This window comes from Megalops cyprinoides, chromosome 18, assembly GCF_013368585.1.
Source record: "Megalops cyprinoides isolate fMegCyp1 chromosome 18, fMegCyp1.pri, whole genome shotgun sequence".
Lineage (NCBI taxonomy): Eukaryota > Metazoa > Chordata > Actinopteri > Elopiformes > Megalopidae > Megalops > Megalops cyprinoides.
In genome coordinates this window covers 13,462,374-13,485,756 of record NC_050600.1, presented here as the reverse complement: position 1 = coordinate 13,485,756, position 23,383 = coordinate 13,462,374, and the positions used below count along the sequence as shown (strand labels likewise).

Here is a 23,383-nt window from a genome sequence, read left to right as displayed (position 1 = left end):
TAATTCAAGTACCCACTTGCTTCTCATTTATTACAGTAGAGAAACATTAACACTTCACGAGCATAAACTGAGAAACCAGTGGGAGAGCTCCCTGTTCCAGAGATAATTCAGCTCTTATTTGCATGCCGGATAAAGATGAAATTAAGAACTACATGGAAATATAGTTGTAGAGTAGAGTTTTATAACCCTTATAAATATCTGCCATTTGTAAATGGGGAACAACTCATTTAAACAAACGACACTAATGTACAGCCATCATGTCCATCAGTTCATTTACTCTGAATATGTTATGTCTTACTAGACCCATAGCACATCTGGGTTTTACAGTGAATACACTGCTATGAACAACAGTTAGTTTCTTTGGCCTGTGTTCACTTTAAAAGCCACTGACAAGTACTATAAGTAGTACACTAGCACAGTGCAGTACACCGCAGAGACTTTGGCAGCAGGTTTTCAGCTTATTCTTCAGAGAAATGCCGAGGACAAACCACAAAGATAAAAACAAAATGTATAAGAGAAAAAAAGCAAAAGAACATAAAAACATGAGTTTCTGAATCTCTTTGCATTTTCTGTTACTTCTTTGCCAAGCGGGAGTTGTTTCACTAGTATGTGAGGGTGGGGCAGGGAAATCTAAGCACGCTAGCTGGTCTTTACTTAAAAACGACACACACACTCACACTTGCTCACATGCACTCACACAAATACTCAAAGATTGTAAGATTTTGTGGTCTATGGTCCAGATAACTTGGCTAATGGACCCATGCATGCATGGACCAAGACTGACAGCCTGATTTCCCAAAAAATGATTCTGTTTTTCATTTACTATTTATTTTTCTTTTTTAATTTTAAAAAATTTCTTTATCGAGAATGCTCTTAAGTTAAAGTGACATGTAGATTTTCAGTGGGAGATGGCTGCCAGTGAGACTGATGTCCAATTTCATACTGTCACATTATTCCATTCAAAATTAAAACGTAATGCAGCCCTTTATCACAGCAGAATATTCTTATGATTTCTGCAAGTTAAATATTCACGGACGAGATATAAAGCACGTACATCACACGGTATTGTCCATAACGGTATATACGGAATAGTATGTACATGTAACTGCCATACAAAATAGCTATGCGCACTACATATTCACCTTCATTCAAGTTCCATAGACATAAAAAGGTATTTTAAAATATTTGTTTTGGCATGCCATTTCAAAGCATCCAAATGTATTATGCATCACACAACACCTAACATTTTCAACTATACAAATATCTCAAGTATATCAATTTTTCTGACTATTAGGTTTAAATTGTTGGTCCAAATGAGACACATAACAATACCGTAAATTGGAAAAGTTTCATGTGTAATATTCATATGGATTATTGTATACTCAAAGGCAAATTATAGACAAAGGCACAAAAGTAAATACAGCTTGAAACATTGCTTAAAAAACATTGTTTAACGCTATCCAATTCTCAAGATCAATGTCTCAACGATCAAATTGTCTACAATATAGCTCCTTTGGTAAGAAAATGTTGAATAAAGGTACATTCTAGCTATCATACAAAGCTATCATTTTTTTTATCCAAAGTGCAGCAGATGCTCAAATTATTAATATATTTTTCATGTGCTTCTTCACGTATAAACGTTAAAAACAGTACGAATAATTGGAATGCTACTTGTCCTCGTAACTCTGTTTGGTTTCTGCGCTGGAACACAGCTTGATCTTTCAGCTTGATCATGTAGGATCCATTGAATCTCAAATCTCTAACTTGAAGCCATGTTTTTAGGAACAAACATTATGGATATAATAAATCCATGTCTTTCCAAGGAGCTATCTACTGCACTGATTCGGTGTCGAGCCATGAGATGAAGCAAGCTAATTAGATGATGGGATGTTGCCAAGACAGCACACCCACACAGGCACACCATGGACTGTGGGTAAGCAAGGACCCTCTAGGCTGAATCAGACTGCAAAGGCCACATCTGTAGAAACAGACAGAGGGACCAGAAATCCTGAAATGTGAAAAAAGAAATATTACTCAGATTTGTAAATCAGTGATCACTGTATACAGATTTACCAGTCTGAGCAGCTATCCCTCAAAAATTGTTGTCAGATATTGAAAATATTTGACTAAACTTGTATGTAATACAGAAATAGATGGATTAGCCATACTGCAGGCTGGTGCTTATGAAGAAAGTAGAAGGAATAAACATAATCTGGTTGAAAAAGCTACTTTTTCATGAATGGCTCTACATGAACATCTCTACACAAGCAAGTTACTTAGTTACTAACCTTTACTTCCAGGTAGAAATACCCCTACAATTTACGTTTCATTTTCTATGGTCATTGCTGGATTGCTTGTACCTAAAATAAAAAAGTAAAAAACTAAAATCACTATTCAGATGCAATTAAAAATACGCATGTTCTAGGTTATCATTTACTGCTCTGACAGCTGCTGTTTAAATATTCAAACAGCTTCAAAGCTGAATGTTCTCCTGATGAGAGGGATGCATTATGAAACATTACTGTGCATTGTTAATGAAAGATACATTTTTCATATTTAAAAAAAACTGAGTTTGTACATAGTCACATTCTTCATTTGTTATGAGGGGTTGCTGAGCGCTAGCTAATTATGATCACTTTCATTGAACATTGTGAGTCATGAGCTCCAGGACATCTGTCAAGGGCCAGGATTTGTCCTTGCTCTGAAGAACTTGCGCTAAATTAACAGTGGAGGCCAAATGTTTGTGCCAGTCTGTGCCCACAACAGCCACCCGGATGAGCCGTGGAGCATCTGTGTGGAGAACCAAGCGCTCTGTCCCCTCTCACCTCGCTTGTCCTTGTCATCGGCTCCCTCAGCCTCGCTCCAGGACTGTCCACTGTTGAGCAGCCGGCTCTGCGACTCTCTCAGAGGCTTGGCAGGGAACTGGTGTGTTTCTCCAGCACTGGCAATCACACAGGGACATGCTAATATGATTGTTGAGGGTAAAATAATCCAAATATGCAGATATTGGTACACATTTATAAAACTTGATTTCCTGTGAAGCAAGGCCAATGAAAGACCTTTCCAAATTGTAAAAAAAGCAATGTCTCATTTCAGACTAAAATTTGGTCTACTGCTGAATACTTAAATACTGCTCAAGGGTTAACTCATGCAATTAATTAACAGATAAATAATCCATATTTCTTCCAAAGAGAATTAATTGCAGCTCCCCTTGCTGCGGTTTAGAACATAAAGTTTCCTTTCAAAAACCCTTCCAGATATTACTTTACATCAAAACATGATACTTGAACCTGCCAGTCTGAGCTTCTGTATTGTTGAGATACAATTAGGTGTAAAACATATATTCACTTCTGAAAATCACATTGCTGGTGAATCCTTTACCTTGAACAGAAGTGAGCAGTTAGAATAGAGTGTTGTTTCATTATGTGGAAATCACCACTTCCCCATGAATCATTACGGGGAAGCACCGGGAAGGACATCAGATGGTAATGATTGCTCAAATATCATTATCTCAGATCATGATACTGCTCAAATAAAAAGCAAATTTAATTAGCAAAAAATGTGATCAACTATATATTCTTTGAAAATATTTGCATGTCAAAAGAGGTTTTGAGAAAAGAGAAGTTCAGATATGAATACACACAAGGTACTACACATCATATCTGCATGGTGAATTCTCCACATCCACAAATTCAAACGCTGTCCTTTGTAACACTGCCAACTTGTGAATGATTCAGGCAGTGACTGATCACCACCAGTACCGCAACGCAGCCAGTAGGCTTTGTGTGGGAGGGCAGACTCCCAGCACACTGTCTGCCACAACAGCTGGCTCACCTCTTGGTTGATGGGTTGTATCCGGCAGGAGTGGATGGCTGCTCAGGGTCCTGGTTCACAAGGCAGGTTGGGAAGGAGCAGCCATCACCCTGACTGTGTATAGAGCACAGAGAAGAAGTCCACCATTTAAATTCAATTCTTTTTTTTTCATGACATTGTAAAGCTGAATTTTAAGAACACTTCAAATTTGTAAAAGGTTTCAGGTATAAGATGTCTGTCAGGTGGAAATTCCCGAGTTTCATTTGGTTTCATTCATGTCAAAAAGATATTATTCTAAGAATTTAGAAAATGATACCACACTCCGTGGCCAGATGTTGTTGAAAAACATATGGCAAATCTGTTTCAATGCAATACATATTATATTGTACATAATACAATGTAATACATGTAATACATATTGTAGCTCATGGCTATCAGTATTTAAGAACAATTATGAAATACTTCTTTAATGTATGTCTCCCAATCAGAGAAAAGTAATTGTTAGGATATCTTTCTTTCAACTAATGGAATCCTGGAGGTCTGCTCAAGGAACAAATAAGCATTTTATTGTCTTAGATGGACATATGACTATCCTCACAGTCCACAGTCATCCCAATGAGTCTGTAGAAGAAGAACTATCCAGAACAACAGGTCTGACTTTAGTTTGCCCTTGATTCTTGAGTTTTAGTATTGAATAGTAGATAAAGACAATTACAATTACAACTACTTCCTTATTCAATCTCTGCTGCATTTCCTTTCAGATAAATGACTTACATCATATTGTATGTAGTTTCAATCAGTTTGACTGTTACTCATTTCAAGTACTTTAATGCATTATAAAACAATGGGGTTGCACATGCACTTTCAACTAGGTCCATTACATTGTAACTCATTTAGTTAACTTTCTTGCATTAGACTTGGGTGGAGGTTTTAATTAGGTTTACAAACTCTTCTTCCTTATCATCTGTCCAAATGCTTATCTTTCCCTTCCACCAAGCAGAGTTATTAAGGACTTGCTGAAGTGAATGTCTCACTACAGTAGAGCACATACTACTCCTATCTCATTCACTTTCTACTGCTGCCACCCCCACCCTGGATATGCATTCCTTCATATCTCTGATTGGTTTAGGGATTCCCAGCAATTTCCTACTCAGACCCAGCTAACCATGTACATTTACTGGGCATTGTCCGTATGAGTAGATAGTTGTTGGTTTGATGTCCATTTAAATGAAAAAGATGAGGGCTGTCCACATAAGAAAGGTTTGCTTCTAGTCACTTGAGAGACATATCCTGGCACACACAGCAGTGGGTAGCATTTTACCTGGAGAAAATTGGCAGGGGCCAGTATTTCTTCTCATCACCGAATACTTGTCGGAAGTTCTTGCTGAAACCAAGGCTGAAGCCGTTCTTATCAGCTCCATGGCGGAAGGCTGGAGCCCGGAAGGCCTCTGGGAAGAGAGATGTAGATCACTAAACACTCTCCCCATGCCACACTTCTGTCTGCTCTGGACTTATCCCCAGAGACAGAACATTTTACATTTGATATATTCTCACCACCGTTATCTCAGAAAATTAGCGTTTGATGCCCCATCAAGGAGTTATGACAGATTTTATGTATTGCGAGCTTTACTGCTGTTGAAAAAAGAAAAACATTTTCTCTCTGTTTCATGGGCAGAAGGAGACAGTTAAAGTGTCTATTGGCATTCTTTGATCATTTTTTTAGATACCTCATAATATTGTTTTCTTCTGAGAGAAAACAAGTACCATAGTGATAAATCTTTTACTAACATGCCTCAAGCTCCTCAAGACATTAAAACACACCAGGACATGTAAATGTCTATCAAAAAGTAATCTGCTATTTTTTGCTTTTCACAAAGTCCTGTCCTGCTACTCCCTGTAAAAAAAACATACGGAACACATGCTATGTTATGTAGGCTTGAAGTGAATGGACTTCACTTATTCTCAAGCGAAGGCATGGTCACGGAATCTCCTCTTTCAAACTGCACTTATCCTGTTATTATGCAAGCCTGATCCATTAACCAGAGCTTGTGCAATACCAAGACTGAGAGCTGCTCTTTGCTTTCATATGGTGGATATCAGATTGCAAATAAACCTAAAAAAAGATTAATACAGTGAGGCATATGAGGCATCTCAGCTAAACTGGAAAACAAACCAGCTTCATTCCACCATCACCTTAAAACGTGTTCGATCTAGCAATGAGATATCGGCAGCAAATAAATGAATTTACATACCTAATATGAATTTACCACACCTAATGCCTGCGCATCATAAATCTCTTTCCTGTGGAAAACATTCCACAGTCTACCAATTGCGCATTCAGGTATACCTGTACTTTCACATCAGCTTCTGAGCAGAGTACCATTTCTCATCCAATTTCTAAGCCTCTTATTGCTTTTTGCCCCTTCCATGACATTGTAACCCTGTATGTGGATAATCCACTCTGAAATGAAATAAGGATCAGCACTGTGCATACACAATGAGGGCTGGCTTTAGTGAAGGCTCCAACAAAGACAGCATTATCAAATTATGTAAGCGCTAACCCATGGAAGCTGTCCATATTCCGCAACAGTTTTCCTCTTTAATTGGGAAGGTGATTACAAAACTAAGTTTGAGCAATTATGTAAATGAGCAACAGTCAGATGTGAGAACGGCAATCTGCAGACCAGTTGTAAGCTGCCAAATATTTAGTACTTGATTACCTCCAATGCTTTTCACTTAAAAAACACTCTAGTAATTCACACTACATTTAGGTAGTCATTAGCTGAAACAACATAAATCATCAAGGCTGTGCAGAGCATATACAAAGCACCAGTGGCTCACAAAGGATGCCAATAAAATAAAAAGGTAAGCCCTTATAGCATATACAGAGTATGCTCCATTTTTACACTCCTGATTTCAACTGCACTGTTCTGATGTTTTTCTGATGGCATTGTCTCATCCTTTGCAGGCATTTTGACACAGAGCTTGCAAGCTGAGTGGTGGGGACACCACAAATGCTCAAATGCATACCTAATCACTTTCAGAGACAGCTGCTGTACACTTCCCTGTTTCCACTAGCAAGGCACTTCTGTCTGATCTGATGGAGAGTAGCAAGAACACAGGCAAAGCAAAATGTCAAATGAATTCCTCTGTGGAGAAAGGCGTACTTGAATGAGCACAGTCAAGCAGAGAACCCTCCCCTGGTCTTGTGAATACCAATCCAAAAAGACAGCTGAGCATTCACTAAGGTAAGAGACACCCTGGTATGTCACACCATTGCAAAAGAAAGGGCTTAGTTCCAACAAGCAGTGCTCAAGCTACACACACTTTTATAAGGCCAAATACTCATTGAGATGACCCTTGGGGTTTAACGATGCCACTCTTTTCAACATGAAAAAATACACAGTTCTGAGCCACAGGGGGAGGCTGTAATGGCACACAGCTCAGTCAGCAGGGGAGAGAAGAGAGGGCTCACCCAAAGTGGATCTGTTCTTTCCGACCAACCAGCAGTGGTACCCAAACAGAGAGGACAGGCTGACAGAGAACATGGAGGCCGCAAAGAACAGGAACATGATGTGGAATTTAGCTTGTGTATCAGGCAGTCCGTTCTGAGGAGACATCCACACACAGAACAGACAGTCACTCACAGAACAGACAGGCACAGAAAGAAGAGATCACAAAAAAGACAGTCACTCACAAAACATTCACTCGCAGGGCAGGCGGTCACACAGAGAATAGAGTTACAAAACAGACAGGCACACAGAACTGACTGTAAATAAAAAAGAAGATCATACACAGGACAGTCACTCACAAAGGAGCTGGTCACAGATTACTATGAAGGAATAAGCAAGAAGTATGGTGCTGCTTCAGTGTATGATTACTCACCATGGAGCTCTTTATTTATATGCGCACATTTCTTTTTGTAATTAAACAATTATGAAATGACACCCTTCCTAAATAATATGAACTGTTATGAATAGTGAACTTGGGGAATTAATGAATATTTGAAACTGACACATTTGCTTATCTGGTCTATAAACAGCAAATTTATGTCACTGTAAATTTCTAAATACTCAATGTTTTCTCTGTGTTTAAATAGAAATGGAAGAGAATGAATACATATGCTATTCTTGAGGTATTTAATAATTTCTAAATCATCATTCTTAATTTTTGAATAATGTAAGATTCAGAAATACACATCATCCATTAGTTTTCTGTTGTTCTTTTAATTCACAGAGTAATGATGATGATCATTTATGGTGATTACAGTCTTGTATTGATTCCCCAGTTAAAATGTGCAAAGATTAAAATGTGTATATAGAATTCTAAATAAATGCATTTCAGCTTTGTAAAATCATTTTACAGCTGTTACTTCATCCAAAGCATACTAGCTGTGCCACATAAAGCTAATAAATAATGTGTATTTATGACTCCTGAATGCTACAGGGTTACTGTACAAGCCTGCAGTATGGATAGCCATTCAGCATTAATCAGATACAATACCACAGATTGACTATACTGTTCATCCTACCAGGTATATTCTGATATAGGAACTACCTCCGGCCTTACAAACATAAACACCAAGACTGTAAATAATTTAATGAAACGAAGTCTATGAAATGCAGCAGTTCTATTTTTCCTTACTTTGCACTGAGACAGAGACACATATCAGTAATAGTTAAATACAGACTTACAGTCCAGAATTTGATGAAGTACTGCAAGTCTGTTGCAGCGACGAAGAGGCAGTACAGTAGAGAATATAACAGAAAAAGCATGAAAAACTTGTAGTTGGAGAAGCCCACACAGTTGTTTACCCTGGCAAAACACAGAAGACATGCTGCAGTGAGCATATTTAATAGTGCAAACACCAAACAGTAATCCCACAGGAAAACACAGATACACTCCCATTCATTGGCAGTAAATAAACTCTGTGATTATAGGGCCTGCTAATAAGCTTTGCTCTGGGCATAGCCTGTAAGGCAATTGATGTCAGCTGGGATCATTTCACCTGAAACTTGACCTGACTTATCAGGATAAATTCAGGTTCTAATACACATCTGATTACAATGCCTCCTCTCTTCCTGAGCGAGACCAGCATCTACCCACTGCCAATGTGGTAATAATAGAAAGGATGTCTATTTATGTCCTGTATATTAGCACTGTATGCAATTACAGATGCAATTTGAGAGCTTTGCTTCAGGAAGCAAACATATTGCATCTGTGTTAATTCTGGGACTCTAAAGAGTTATTTTTTATCAAACTAATAATGGATTTGGGCATGTGCTGCATTCCTCAAAATGAAAATGAGCAACAACATGCATTGTGTTGATGGCATGCTAACAGGTTTGGAGCACACTTGTGTCCATGAACCAGAGGTTGTAAATTAGCATCATTTTATCACAACAAGTGAAATGGACTGGGTCTTGCATTTAAAACATCAGTGTACAGCTTATCATGAATAAAAAAAAAAACAAAGCTATTTTAAAAAAAAGTATTACTGTATGAAATGCTCCTTTCAAAATATCATTAATATGCTCCTTATAGCAACATTAAATAATTTATATAGTCTCTTGTTAAAAACAAAAAAACAGAAAATGTGCCATATTATACAGCATAAAAGACCCAACTTAATTTCAAATTAATGAGGTAATACACACCAGGGACAGTGGTGATCCATCTTTAAGATGCACCTGTAAAATCACAGTGGAGTTTAATTATGCTACACTTGCTACCCTTAACAAGATATTCCAAATTAATTGTACATAGAGAGTAAGCAGAGTCATACTTATCACAGACTGAGCAATGATGACATCGATCGGGCTTCACCAGCTGACAGCGATCACAATAACGGATAGCTGAGGAAAAGCAATGCGTTAGAGCACTACAAGCCGAACAACAATCAGCAGGCCAAATACTGTCCTGCCTACCTATAAAAAGTACATCAATGAATGAAAATTGTCTATTGATCCTGAGGGCTTGGGTACTTCACAAGAGCTGGTGTAAAACAGTTCATATCTGTCTGTTTTATGGGCTGAACGATTTTGCCTTTTTAATGACTTTCCCACTGATTTCTTCCACTGAAACACAATTTCTGATCCAAGTTTACATGGACATATTTGTTGTGTAATCATTTATTAATTTCCGTTTGTGTAAAGCTCTTTTCAACATGTCCACATAAATCACTGCAGTTACAGGAAATACATCAAATTAATGCTTGCTGTGGACACAAAATAAGTAAGGTAATGTAATGATCACATCTATATCAGTGATCGGATCAAGTAACCACGAGAGAACAAGATGGGTCTATCACGGTTGGTGAAATTATCAATGAGTATATTTGAGCCATATTTTTATGTACCTCCAGACATGGTCCGGGTATAAATGGGTAAATCCTTGGCTATTCTTCTTAGGATCTCTTGCTGTGATTCTCCCCGATCTTCTCTTTCCAGCAGTTCTTTGTCAGCATATGGCAGGTGGAACTGCACGGAATAGGGAAGAGACAACAGAACAGCAATGTGTAATACCTCTAGCATGGTAAGTAAGGCTTTACAGTGAGAACATATTTTGCATATGACCCTTTCCAAAGAAGATTCAAATGATAGAGCATTAGAGAATGAATAAAGTGTAGTCTTGACATTGCCCTGCTTTGAGTGCAGAATAAAAGGGCCAGTTTCTCCTCCCCTCCGTCAGTCATGTGTCTGATCTCAGTTTGCCCTTTGTTTTCTCATCCTTTCTTCCCAAGCACAGAAATCAGGTGGATAACTACTGCAGCTGTAGATTATTAGACTGGTGCACTGAGGCTTTTTATGATTGAAAACTGAAACCCAATAATGTTGACATAAAACTGGCTAGCAAGGAGTGAGGCATAGATACTAATCTCTGTTTCAATATCAGCTGCCCATGTTTTATCCACTAGTATTAAAGCCTGAACTTCTGCTTACACAGCAAGAGATGCGTTTCATGTTTCACTTTGCACACAGACAGCGTAGAAGGACTATGTTGTTACAGCATAATACTAGAGCTGTTCAAAAGTAATCAGGGTTTGTAGCAGTTAAGGAGAAATATTTGAAATGTTACAGGCAGTAACAGTTACATTATATATTATAGTTAAAAACTAATGTAATTGCCATTGAAAGTGGAATTATTTTCTGAGTGAATGAACGACTTGTGTACGACTGTAATGGAACAAGTTAAAGCATGCTCAGAATTTCCGTTTTGCACTGACCACATCTGAGCTGATCAGATACTCACCTCCTTCAGAGGGTTCATAGGCTTAGTAAAAATAGTTTGCCAGTAGGCCCATGTGAACATGAAGAAAAAGAGATGATACGCCAGGAGATATACAACTGTAAAACAGATAGACACATACCGGTAAGAGGAATCATTTCTTTGGGTCTGATGTTAATCAAACATATTCCAACTATCTTTGGGTGTTTTAAATCTTAGGATCTAATAAAAAGGAAACTACAATAAAACAAAAAAGTATATATGAGCTTGCTTCTCTCATACTGTTGTTTGCCTCCACTGCCTCCCCATTGGTTCTTTAATTTGCTTTAAATCTCTTACTCTTTCTTATTGTCATTTTTCTCTTGCACAGTGCTGTATGCATATTTCATCTGAAGCACAGATCATTTGATTGACTTTGATCATGTCCCATTATTAGAACTGGTATTTTTTTCCCCTTGCAGATATTGGCTGAAGCTCAATTTTTTACTGATCGATGTAAAATTGCTTAGTAGAGACACTGTATTTCTGTTCAAAGAAGTGCAAAAGGTCTACAGTGAACTCTTATTTACGCCTGATTTCTGGATTTAATCTGATTCCATTCTGAAAAATGGTGTCCACTAAATACAAAACTACTGCTTCTACTACTACCACTGGTTTCTTGCAGAGTAATCACAACTTGTAGAAGTTTAGAAAAGTGATAAATTATACATACAGTAGTACTGTTTCCCTCTTACGCAATTCAACAAACTTTTCCCACAGTCCCCTCTGGGATTGAGGCAATTCTTGCTCTTGGTGAGATTAATTGATTGACAAAATAAATTCTGATTAAATCATGCCTGGGAAGGAACACAAAACTCATGAACCCTCTACGCCAAAGAAGGTAATCACATTTCAAGGTCTTTTCATATTCTGAGTTATTGAGGTCAAGTGTAAATCATTTAAACATCAGAATAAACTGCCCTCCAACAAGTGCCAATAGTGCAAGTGTTTAATGATGTCACATTTAGCACATGGGCACACTCAGGTATGGGACCACAGAGCAGCCGCCATTTAGGGGTGGTGTCAGAAAACAGGAGTGAATGTATTATTCATGTAATTTCCCTAATTTGTTTCCAGTGTGCAATTGAGTAATTTGTGGGATAAAGAAAAATTAGAGAAGCCACTAACACAGATGAAAGCCTTGGGGCCACTAGCTGGCTTTGACTAAAGGTACTAGAGCCTTGATGATTTAAACATCACATCTGAGGAACAGTTGAAAGAGAAAGGCTGTTTCAATACATTGTAAGGGGGCTCTCAGACAGTGGCTAGCTGCATGCTGACAGCCAGTTAAAAAAAGCTGATTTGTGTTTTCTAGCGTTTGCGGACAGGCAGCCAAAGCTGCTGGAGGATAATGAGAGAAGTTGAGATGAGGATAGGCTGGCCTGACAGGAATCAGCAGGACATTCACAAGGAGCAGACTTGAAGTACACTTAAAGCAGATATTTCAGCATTCAGATATTGCACTCTCATTTCAATTCTTAAAATAACTCCTGTTCATTTCCAGTGCACACAAGGAGCTGAATAAATGCACACTATTGGATCAAAGGGGCTTCATAATACACAACGAGTCACTTACCCACACCACTCCACTTGATCACACTGGTAATCAGACCGCTGTGCGCAGCTGTGCACACACACAATTTCAAACTGGCCTTCTTATAATTAAATAAAGAATGTTGTCTTTCTCCAGTGAGTGGTAATCAGAGACCTGCCTGTCAATATCTGCATATTTTCAGGTATGATGGCCATCATCAATTCCCTTGGGATTTTCCAGTGGCTCCACAGTGTCAGTAAAAGACAGGCAGCAGAGAGGACAGAATGATTTATGGATCAGCAGATGAACTCGGTGTAGCTGACTTCCTCAATCCACACTGAGGACAGCAACTTTAATGGAGACCTAAAAGACGGCCTCTGTGAATAAGAGTGATGATCTGAAATCCAAGCTTTTACTGTTCCAGCAATGTTATTTGCTGCATTAGACACATAGTACAAGGTTAAAGCGATTGTTATGGATTATACAACACAGGACAGCCATGAGATTATGTTAGGGTACTTACTTTTTTCCCCGATGTTTTCAACAGACTCTGAAAAAGAATGAAATGATGCAATTACACCTATTTGACTGTAACACTCCCTCCAATGTCTACTGAGTGCCAGCTCCAGTGAAAGGAGGGCAGACTGTTCCTGTTTGCATTTCCAGGTTATATCCTGCCATATTCTGTCAAAAGAAAGTCCGCATGAATTAAAAATGGACAAAGTAGATGTTTTACAAAAAGAATGTCAACATCCTACTCAGCTCTTCGTATCCTAGTATTATTCACTCACATGCAAGCGATGCAGATTCTTGACTGGTTGCACATATTTAATCGTTCAATCCTATTCTTATTTTTACCAAACAAGCTGTCCTTAATTTGTGATTGATAAGCATTCAATGTGTCTCCTATTCATGTGTGCTTCATAATGAACTAAACATGCGTCAAAGCTATGCTACATAACTGAGTATACTGAGCATACACTGTCGAAAACCCTCTATTCTATGTGACAGAGTGGCCAGACATATCATACTGTACCTTTCATAACCAGGCTGAATAACATCAATTTATTTACTTTCCCAGAATGGTTTTGGAGAAATGAATTATCCAGGCGGTGTGCTGTACCTTCTTCTGAGTATACAATGCTTAACACTTGTTGAAATATTCAAACAAGCTCCTAAAGTACATGGGTCAATTCTTCAGGGACAGCTCCAAAGCATAAGATGGGATCATACACTAGTCACAACTCCTTACTGTATAGCTACTCATGATTCCAAATGCTTCAGCCAACCTTTAATTTGTATTATAGTTCATTACCGAAAGACCAGAGGTGAGCATTGAATAGAGTGATATACTTGCATATACTTGCAAGTATGCATATACTTGTGTAGATCAAATACACTTGTAAGCCCAGTGTGTGAACACCAGGTTATTCATGAGACAGAGGAGATATGCTTCTTTAAAAAAAAAAAAAGGGGGGGGGGGTGGTGGTGGGTGATTAGCCTGAGTAGCAGCTGCCAAGCTGTAGAGTTTCTGGCAGTCTCCCTACAGGGGAGGTGAGCTGCTGACCGGCCCCACGGATCAGTGAGCCAGACCCGGGCTCCTGTCAGCTCCTCATGCTGTAAGGAGAGCGCTGCCAGCACTCGGGAAAGGTGAGCCGGGAGGAGACTCTCACTGCGTCAGCACGCTACCACTGAGACCAGAGCCCACCCAAGAGCCAAGCATGGTGCATTTCCTAAGCATTCTCTGTCTTCCTCACATTAAACTGGGGCACAAGCACAAAAAGGCCATCAGCTCCTAATGGCAAATTGAGGATGTCTGTCTCAAAGCATTTCAAATAACAATCTAGACAATATAAAAGGAATGCAATAGCTGAGAGGATGTATGACTACCATCACAAGATATATAGTTATTATAATAATAGCATGCTACTATTAATATTATTATTAATAGCAGTAGTAGCCATAGTAGTAATCTAATTTGTAGAACCTGTAATCATACTCCTAGAAGATTTTCAGTGCTTGATGGAAAACAGGTTGTAATAATTTGTTTTGGTGAGATTTATCTATCCTCATGATTTAATGTGTTCTAACAAGTGAATTACTCTCAGATGAGGTGGAAGAACAAACATGAATGTAGCGCTACTATACTTACAGTATCCTACTATATAAAGTTGCGTATGTTGGGGGTAGAGGGTTAGGGTCACATTTGCAATGTATCATTATCTGAAAAGCATAATAATGACAGTCTGCTAAACTGAGTTTATGATCCAGTTATTACCATTATTATCACGTTCTTCAATTACTCTCTGCTGTTTTCAATTTCGGTAAATTACATTTAATATTATTGCATGTATGTTATTTCATACAGAGTGCTCTTTTAAAATATAACTAATTGCTTTTATGAGACCGCTGCGGCACTGTTTACACAAAGATAGACTGAAGATCACCATCATGCTCATATCAGTTATGAGTATAAGCAATAAAGATCATATGGCCCTGCTGCTGCTAGCATTACAACTGCCCATTAAAATAAGGCCACAGCCTTACAAATGGATTAAATGCTATAGTGTGGTCTCCAAAGTGGTGTTATACAGGCATCATGATGACTGAGAACTGGTGGCAATGTGATTTGTTAAAGCTTGAAGTTCGCTGTGGTACAATATGCTGACTTTGCCACTCAGAGCAAAAGGAAAAACTTGCATGACGAACACACTCTTTGATGATTAAAAATTAAAATCAAATAGAAATCCTAAAATACATCCAAAGAAACACTTGATACTATTAATAACAACTCTTTTCTTGAGGACCAGTTAAGATTTTCTTATTTTACAAATAAAACATGGGCAACCTCTGGTAATTTAAGATCTATATCATTATACCATTACAGCAGTTACAGTTGGTTCTTCATTGATGCTTGTAGTCTGAATGAGTGAAGAAACCCCCCCTTTTCTCAGGATAGCATCATTTCTCATACAACTGAGAAGAACATAAATAACAGACTGTGAAAAGACACTTCAACAGTGCTTTCTTAATGTACATTTTATGAAGAGGTGGTACTCTATGCAAATAGGGTAGTAATTATTAGTAACTAAATACTACTAGTAGCTAAATACTACTAATAATAACTACTAATACAAGTCAAATCAGTTAAATGCAAGCTTAACATTCTTAGCAATTGTTGTCTGTAATTCTAAGTTTAGATGGACCAGAACCCTTCTCCTGGACCTTCAGGACTAAAATCCCTCTGTTTTTTTGGGGCTACAAATGCACCCAGTCTTTAATACAGTAATGGGGAACACTAAATACTCTTCAGTCCTTTCATTATCAGATTTCACTTGTTTATTCTCTAATTACTGCTTAAACATTACAACCAAATTGGGCATTTCTTTACTTCCAAACCCTTGTGTGTAAGACACTGAACATGGGACTGTGCGAACTTTCAATGACAACATCAATTATGTATACTGATATCCTATGACAAAGCGCCTTACTTCAGAAGGTCTCCAGAGTAACAGATACGGAGGTGGCTGAAGGACACCTGCAAAGACTTCCTTTGGTCATAATTAAGATGGTATAAAATAATATGCAGCAAGGTTTTTAAAAACATCACAACACAACATTTAAAAACAATCTTTACAGTACAAGAAATGTTTAAAATAAATAAATGAATAAAAATGAATAAAAGAAAATTCTGGCAGAGACTGTTCTACGGGGATCAGCCATAGCTTAATGAAACCAGAAATCCAGAGCTGGTTTCCATCAGTCATGGAGACAAAGGGCAGACAGAATATAGACGGACAGGATGTTGTTTGCAATTTGTGTCGAAGCTCTTCCTTCTCAGCATCTCAAAGCTCACTGTAATTTCCTCTCAAGCCCTAGTCATGGCTGTAGGCTGTGCTCATGGCAGGACGTACATCATTCAATTGTGTTTACTGACTTTTACTGCCATTGGTGTGAGCAAAACCGGCTGTCACAAAGTTTTGCGCGATAAAAACAGAGCACGAGAGAGAGGGGTGTGGCATCCGAGAAGCGGCCGTCACTCCGCAGCCAGTCTGGGTGCCATCAGGAGTGTGTGGGCATCCAGCTGGCACTAAACATTGTACCATCCCTGCCTCGTCATCCCGCAGGCTACAACAGGTGCTCGCAGCTAAAGACCTGCCTGTAGCTCAGATATACCATCCAACAGGGAACCAGCAACAGATGAATACAAATGAAATTTATTTCGATCAATAAAGAGAATGCATTAATTCATTTTAAATGGTATGATATCTGACTGCATTCATGGCATCAAACTTGTAACCCTAAAGTTTGGATATTTAAAACAGAAATACATCACCAAGCAAAATAATAGTCACTGTAAATTATGGGTATTGAAAATAGGATCCTATTGCTGAATATATCTCACTGTAATCAGTTTCTGTGTTTTCTTCGTTTAACTCAATTTTTAGAACAGTAAGTGAATAGTACATACTCCATAAAAGGAATACTTCACAACGTGTGTTTTGATTCACTGATTAAGCATGAAGACTTTAAGACAATTCAGATTTTTAATATTTTTAATAGATTTAAACACCCTGTCTTTTTACCAGAAAAGAGAGGAAAAACAAAGATAAAACTGGGTCAAGCAAATATTGCCTGGAGTTATTCAGTTAACCAGGCAGACAATGAGATTAAGTCTGTTACGGAGCAATCAGCTGACTGTACTCTCTTACAATTTTGCCTGCATTAGTTCAAGGCACATGCTCTCTAAGGGCTCCTACAGTTACATTTCACTGCTTTATGTTCCAGTGAAGAAATGTAAACACGTTACATTTCCTTATGTTCCATCCGCATAATCACAGCTGATGATATGCTGATGTGCTTATGATGTACAATCCCTTGAATAAGAATACAATTTTAAATATGATGCTATTGTATCTTTTGTTGGCTCTTTTTGATCATATTATACACAAATGGAATGCTTAATCTAAAACAATATACCTTTCTTACTATTTTTCATATCAAATAAACATGAAACATTACTTAGATTTTGCATGTCTAAAAATGAGTTTACCTTAATAATAAAGGTTTGGGTAGTTGTATTATTTAAATTCCCCCCAAATGCATCACAATGGTAATCTAACTTCAACACGCTGTCCTCGCAAGAGCAATTTATTATAATTTATGACTTCAGAGATACAGTTGGCTCTCGCTGCAAAAGGGGAGTCCGGTCCGAAACAATGTAAGACTTCACTCAGACTGTAGCATCATGATAGAAAGAGCTATCACAGCATCCAAGGTTAGCTACCTGAGCAGAAATGGAATGGCATAATGACACTGATTTAGTTATGGCTACTCACAATGGGACAGAAGCGATTTGGAGGCCTGTGTTTCAGGAAGGAGCGCATCAGTGTCAAAAAGACAGAGATCACTGCCTGCGTGCAGCTGTGATCTCCTACCTCTTATCTTCTCACCTGTACTCTGCCTTATCTAGTACATGCAGCCATTATGCAGATCATTATATGCTTCACAGAGCTGCACTGGGAGCTCATTTATTACACTGCTGTGTGAATTAATAGCTGGGCTACTTTCAATTAGAAGACAGAAAAACCTAAAAAACACCCTTTTACAGTTACAGGTAAGTGAAAACACACAAGAACTGGTTCTCTGAAAAAAAAAAATGTTCAAAGAGAGTTAGGGAAGTGCTTCTAAATGCTGTTAAGTCATATTAAGAAGCAGAAAGATAACCACTTCGGAACACCTTGGAATGAAACACACCAATAAAAAGTAGGCAAAAATCACATCAATGTGACAGTGCAGAGTAGCAGTTGCTCGTTTGCCAGGTGAAGCTGGAAAAGGTGCTGATCAAGATGGAGTAGATGAATCCAAAGACACAGCAGCAACCATGTTACCACTGCACGCACCACACTTGCATACAACTAGAGTATGTAACTACTGGAAGATAGGTATGTACAATGTTGTGGGGCTGGTGACTAGTTACAGAATATAAGATGACTGCTTGAGGAAAACACCATTCACTTAGCATCTGAACCCTTTGCTAAATTGCATGCCTGGGTTTAATGCTGACTTTAATCCCAGCCCAATATTTTAATCAAACGTCCCTCCTAGCAATGTTAACACAGCGGTAGAGTGGCAGGTTAATAAGAATCTCTTGAGTGAAGGGGAAGCTTTCCAACAGCTGGACAAATGAGATAAAAAAAATTCTGAAATGATGTACAGTACGGAATAGCACATCCACTGTACAGTATGTGTTTGGAAGTACAACGATTCTTTTCATTCTCATGGCCTCTACTACAGTATTGAGGTTGTAAGAAGGAATTTACTGCAGATTTACGCCTAGCGGGTAATATGTGGGTGCACCATGGGCTCTGGGACAACACAAGCAGGGATTTTTCAGATTCTTAACCTTTGGAAACTATGGTCACTATTCAAAGTTGGGCTTGTCAGCTTCAGACAAAAATAAGAGAAAGAATGTCTACTGACACAGTCTGGCTGCAGCCAAGCAGACACTGTAGAGTATTCCAGCATCCTGCAGTGAGAGCAGTGAGTTCTACAGCCTCTGACACTTCTGAAACAGCTCTGGTGCAGTGCCCTCTGGGCATATTCCTCCACAATCTCTTATGTGCTTCTCATCATACTCGAGATGAATACCATCATTTAGACCACTCACTACTCAAAAAAGCAATTTCAGAAATCTGAAAGTAGAAGCAGCATGTTAGCATTAATGTCAACTACTAAAATAGATAGTCAGATCAAAGAAGTAAAAAAAGGCTATGTTTTACTTTCTGAGACTGTAGCTGTCAGAGGAGAGTAAATAGACACATGTGGTCTTATTTTTCCAGAATGCTGTGGCCACATAGTGGCACCGGTCCTGTGTATCCTTACTTCACTATGTTCTCCATAACAGACTGTGAGGGCTTCCACAACATCTCTGTAGTTTATTTGCCAGGCTTTGATTCTCTTTTGTGGACCTTGCTGTTGATAGAAATACCTCATCTGGGTCTGTGTGAAATGACCTGGTTACATTCCCTTTTTTATCACCTACATTTTTCAAGAATAAAGCACAAAATTCTATTGTGTAATACAGAGCTATTGTGGCATTTCAACTTGCATTTAACAGGCTCCAAAGGGCCTGCGGAAATACTTTCAGAGACAAAGCATGTACATTTATGGTTGAAATAATACAGAACAGCAACAAAGCTTTCAGATCTTTAGGCACATTCTCCCAAAGGTAATGTAAGTAACATTAGAACAGTTTTGGCTTAGACAGAGAAAAGAAATCATGCCCAAACAGATTACACATCATTCACATCATCTCTGTTTACCCATGTTATCTATAGATGATGAAGGTGTTTATTTTTACATTTTTATGACCATCATTTGGGCATCTAATAAGAAAAGATGTGTGCAATTATTTCTCAGTTAAGATTTAACTCGATGAGATTGGAGTATCGATCTGTCTGTCAGTTTAAAGGCCTTCAGTGCTCAAACATTTCATTTCTGGAGTTGATTCAGATAGCTCTCTGGGCAATCTGGGGCCACAAGGTGCAACGGCCATTTATAAAATGTGGATTGCTGGACTACCCTGTCCTTTTTCTCTTCTAGTAAAAGTTTTATGTTCAATTTCTCTATTTCTAATACAGGCCAACAAAACCTCCGTTTTTCTTGTATTTTAACAAATATTTTAATAATGTATTTATCCTGCCACTGTCACAAAACAAACATTATAAAAGCATTCATTCAAAAAGCTCTCATGTGATTACCTACAGCCATGTTTCACAGAAATACTATAAAGGCTGGAAGGTATTCCCATTATAGCTCTAGTGGATTGTCTGTGGACAACAATGAGTGAGCCCACACTGTACTTCTCTATCCATAAGAGTTTGCTTCAGGCTGAGATGCTCTCAAAATTCAATATTACAACTGATTTCATTGTTGCCCATGATCATAGTTCTATTCATTAAACTAGCTTCTGGCCTTGGTACATAGTTTACATTTTCATAAAACACAAAGAAATCTCCTCTTCAGTCCTACATGGACACAATTCTGCAGGTTTTCCAGCTCTTTAAATCACACAAATCCCCAGAAGCAGGGAAGCAACCAAAACTGGTTCGACTAAATCATCTTTCAAGTGCCTGCCTCAATCAATGTCCTTCTGCCGCTAAGGCCCACTGAGACTGTGTCTGAATATCTCTGATCATCAGCAAGTAAAAAGCAATTGAAAGCACAAAACTTTGTGTGACACTGTAACACTGCGGTTAATAGAAGATGCACCTGTCTTTTGCTACTCAGAATAATGCTGCAGTAAATGTGGAGTCATCCACAGCAGTGTACATATATTTTTAAAGAAGCACCAATCTGTAAAATTGAGAGAAGATACTGTAATGGGGGAGAGCAGTTTGTCAATGAAGTCTACAACTATCCTGGGGTGTGTGGGCCCCATTCACTGTGCAAACTTCATCCATTTCTGAATACCTACATACAGTATGTACTGTTACTAAGATAATGCAAGTGCAGCTCAACAAAAACTTGTTCACAGAGAAACACTAATCTTCACTTGCAGAGAAACATGTGCTTTAGTCTGACATTCATAAATTATACTAATTAGCTATGGTTAAAAACCTGACGGGGGATACTGACCTGTCATTTGTGTTATAACTTTTCAAAAGACACCACACAAACCGTAATAAAGGGAGAGTTTAACTGCTATGAAACACAAGATGAATTCGATCGGACATGCCTGTTCCAGTTACCCCTAGGGCTGCCCTGCACTGAAATGTGGAGCTGTGCGAAATATCCTCTTTAACCACAGGTACAGAACCACAACCAGCACATCAACAGCGGATTCAGCACAAAACATTGGGCAGGTGTTTGAAGAGCCAAAGCCACAGAATTCCAATGATGTCCCTTCACTGAACTTTATTACCCAGACATTCTGCAGTCCATCAGCATGCTGTACATCTTTGATGAGATGGAATGGATGGCTATCAGGTGCATGCTGTGGCTGACTCTTGGGCTTTGGGCTGGCAAAATCAAGTCATTAACTGGCAGAAATTTTCCCGGAAAAATAAGCAGATAATCAAATACACACTCCTGCTATTTTGTCAGTTTCCATCCAAACAAAAAATCTTGACAGTAACTAAGCACCCCATATGTATAGTTTCACTCTCACCTCTTAAAACAACCTCAACTAAAGATTGTTATCTAAAAGTTCAGTTAAAAACCCAAAACAATACTCATCTACTGAGCAAAAAAATTTAAAGAACAGCTAAAATACATTTTACAAATAAAATATGTATACACTATCAGGAGAGGTAGCTAAATCAGTTAGTAATGCATGTTCTATTGTAGACAGAACAGAATCTGAAGAAAATGGGAAATGTATGACCTTACAAGTAGTACATGTGTAGGAAAAGACCATATTTCAAGATAATAAAAATGTCAAAGCAACCGAGTATGCATTATGACCGCATGAATATTTTATATATGCACTTAATTGGTTTAGTACTAATACTTCTTTTTTCCCCAGGAATGATTTATCGTGTACAGAACAAGCTTGACCTGAAAATAAAACAGACTATTACCTGGGGAAAAAAAATCTAGTGAGACACTTAGAATACAAAGAAATCAACAGCTTAGAGTGTTCTCTATTAACGGCTGCATGGTTTGACTGTGAACACATCTGCATTCTTAGAAACATCAGTTTAAAAGATTTGCAACTTGTTTACACGAGTAGTATTGCTATGACTCAACATTTCTTTTTTACGGCTTTCCGGAACCTTTCATTGAATTCACTGACATAATTCCCCGAACAAGCTATACATGCATTCGTATTCCCTAGGATGCTGACTTCATTACTACGCTATGTTACAAACGACAAACACAATTAGTGATCGCCGTCAACAAATACCGTACTGCTAAAAGCCATACTAGTTTCACCACATTCAGATCCATGAACATTTCCTTCTTCATGGCGAATAATATACATACAGAATCTAAACGCCAGTCAAATGGTATAAGAAGAAATTTGTAGACTGGTCGCGGCATTCCACGCTATTCCATCATATGCGTACTGAACAACGTGACTTCTGTATGGTATTAGCCTTACCTATGCAGAGCTGAACAACATAGGCGTAGTAGGACCAAGCCACTATGATGGTAATAAAAACGACCGGGATCCAATATAAAACTCTCTGACAGCTTCTTTTGATACTGCCCGAGCCCGACGGCGCCATCTTCAATTTAGACACCATAAAATGAGCTAAAACAGAAGTTTTTTTTTTCTCCCTTTCTTTCACTGCATGGGTGCTGGCAAGCCGCGTCCAGGGAGTAGCGGCGCGTAGTGCATTCGTTGGTGAGCTTCCCCTCCTCTGTCCGCAGCCTCTTACTACAACTCGCCTGGCTATAGTGTTTGCGGTGCAAAAACAGCCGCACCACCCCTTCTCACCAAGTTGCCATGACGTTCGTGAGATGCTGTCGCTTTCATACCAAAGCCTTGCTGTCTAGCTCCACTTTACAGGTATGTGCGCCCTGGCTTCAATTAACTATAACTCTGCTGCCTACGCGAAATAATTACGACTCATTGATGGACATTTTAAGAACAAATGAATTAAAAAGCAACTATCCTAGCATGTTAATCAGTCGCCTGTATGTCCACACAGTTCATTTATCAGGAACAATGTGAGTCTGCATTGGCTTCAGAGTTGCATGTAGTTTGGATCCAACTAAACTTTTCGGATTAGACGTTTTGTAGATACATCAGTTGTGATA

At 38.5% G+C, this 23,383-nt stretch overlaps 1 protein-coding gene across 1 annotated transcript; it reads right to left on the bottom strand.

Annotated features, from left to right (window-relative positions):
- Positions 1-1,625: 1,625 nt before the first annotated feature.
- On the bottom strand, positions 1,626-23,006 carry zdhhc2 (zinc finger DHHC-type palmitoyltransferase 2). Its single transcript, XM_036551251.1, has 13 exons — positions 22,722-23,006; positions 13,137-13,163; positions 11,065-11,159; positions 10,172-10,292; positions 9,599-9,668; positions 9,471-9,503; positions 8,508-8,628; positions 7,289-7,421; positions 5,135-5,261; positions 3,835-3,927; positions 2,826-2,941; positions 2,289-2,360; positions 1,626-2,008 (listed from the first exon to the last, which is right to left on the bottom strand). Exons 1-12 carry the CDS (start codon positions 22,864-22,866, stop codon positions 2,320-2,322), a joined length of 1,122 nt encoding a protein of 373 aa, XP_036407144.1. The 5' UTR covers positions 22,867-23,006; the 3' UTR covers positions 1,626-2,008; positions 2,289-2,319.
- Positions 23,007-23,383: the final 377 nt, after the last annotated feature.

What these genes read in the sequence shown, in the direction of transcription:
- zdhhc2 (XM_036551251.1), bottom strand. Translation starts at nt 22,866, where the DNA reads ATGGTGTCTAAATTGAAGATGGCGCCGTCGGGCTCGGGCAGTATCAAA. An exon ending in ATGGATCACCACTGTCCCTG is followed by an intron (nt 8,629 to 9,470) that starts GTGTGTATTACC and finishes GTGTTTTGCCAG; the next exon opens with GGTAAACAACTGTGTGGGCT. An exon ending in TACAACCCATCAACCAAGAG is followed by an intron (nt 2,942 to 3,834) that starts GTGAGCCAGCTG and finishes TGTGATTGCCAG; the next exon opens with TGCTGGAGAAACACACCAGT.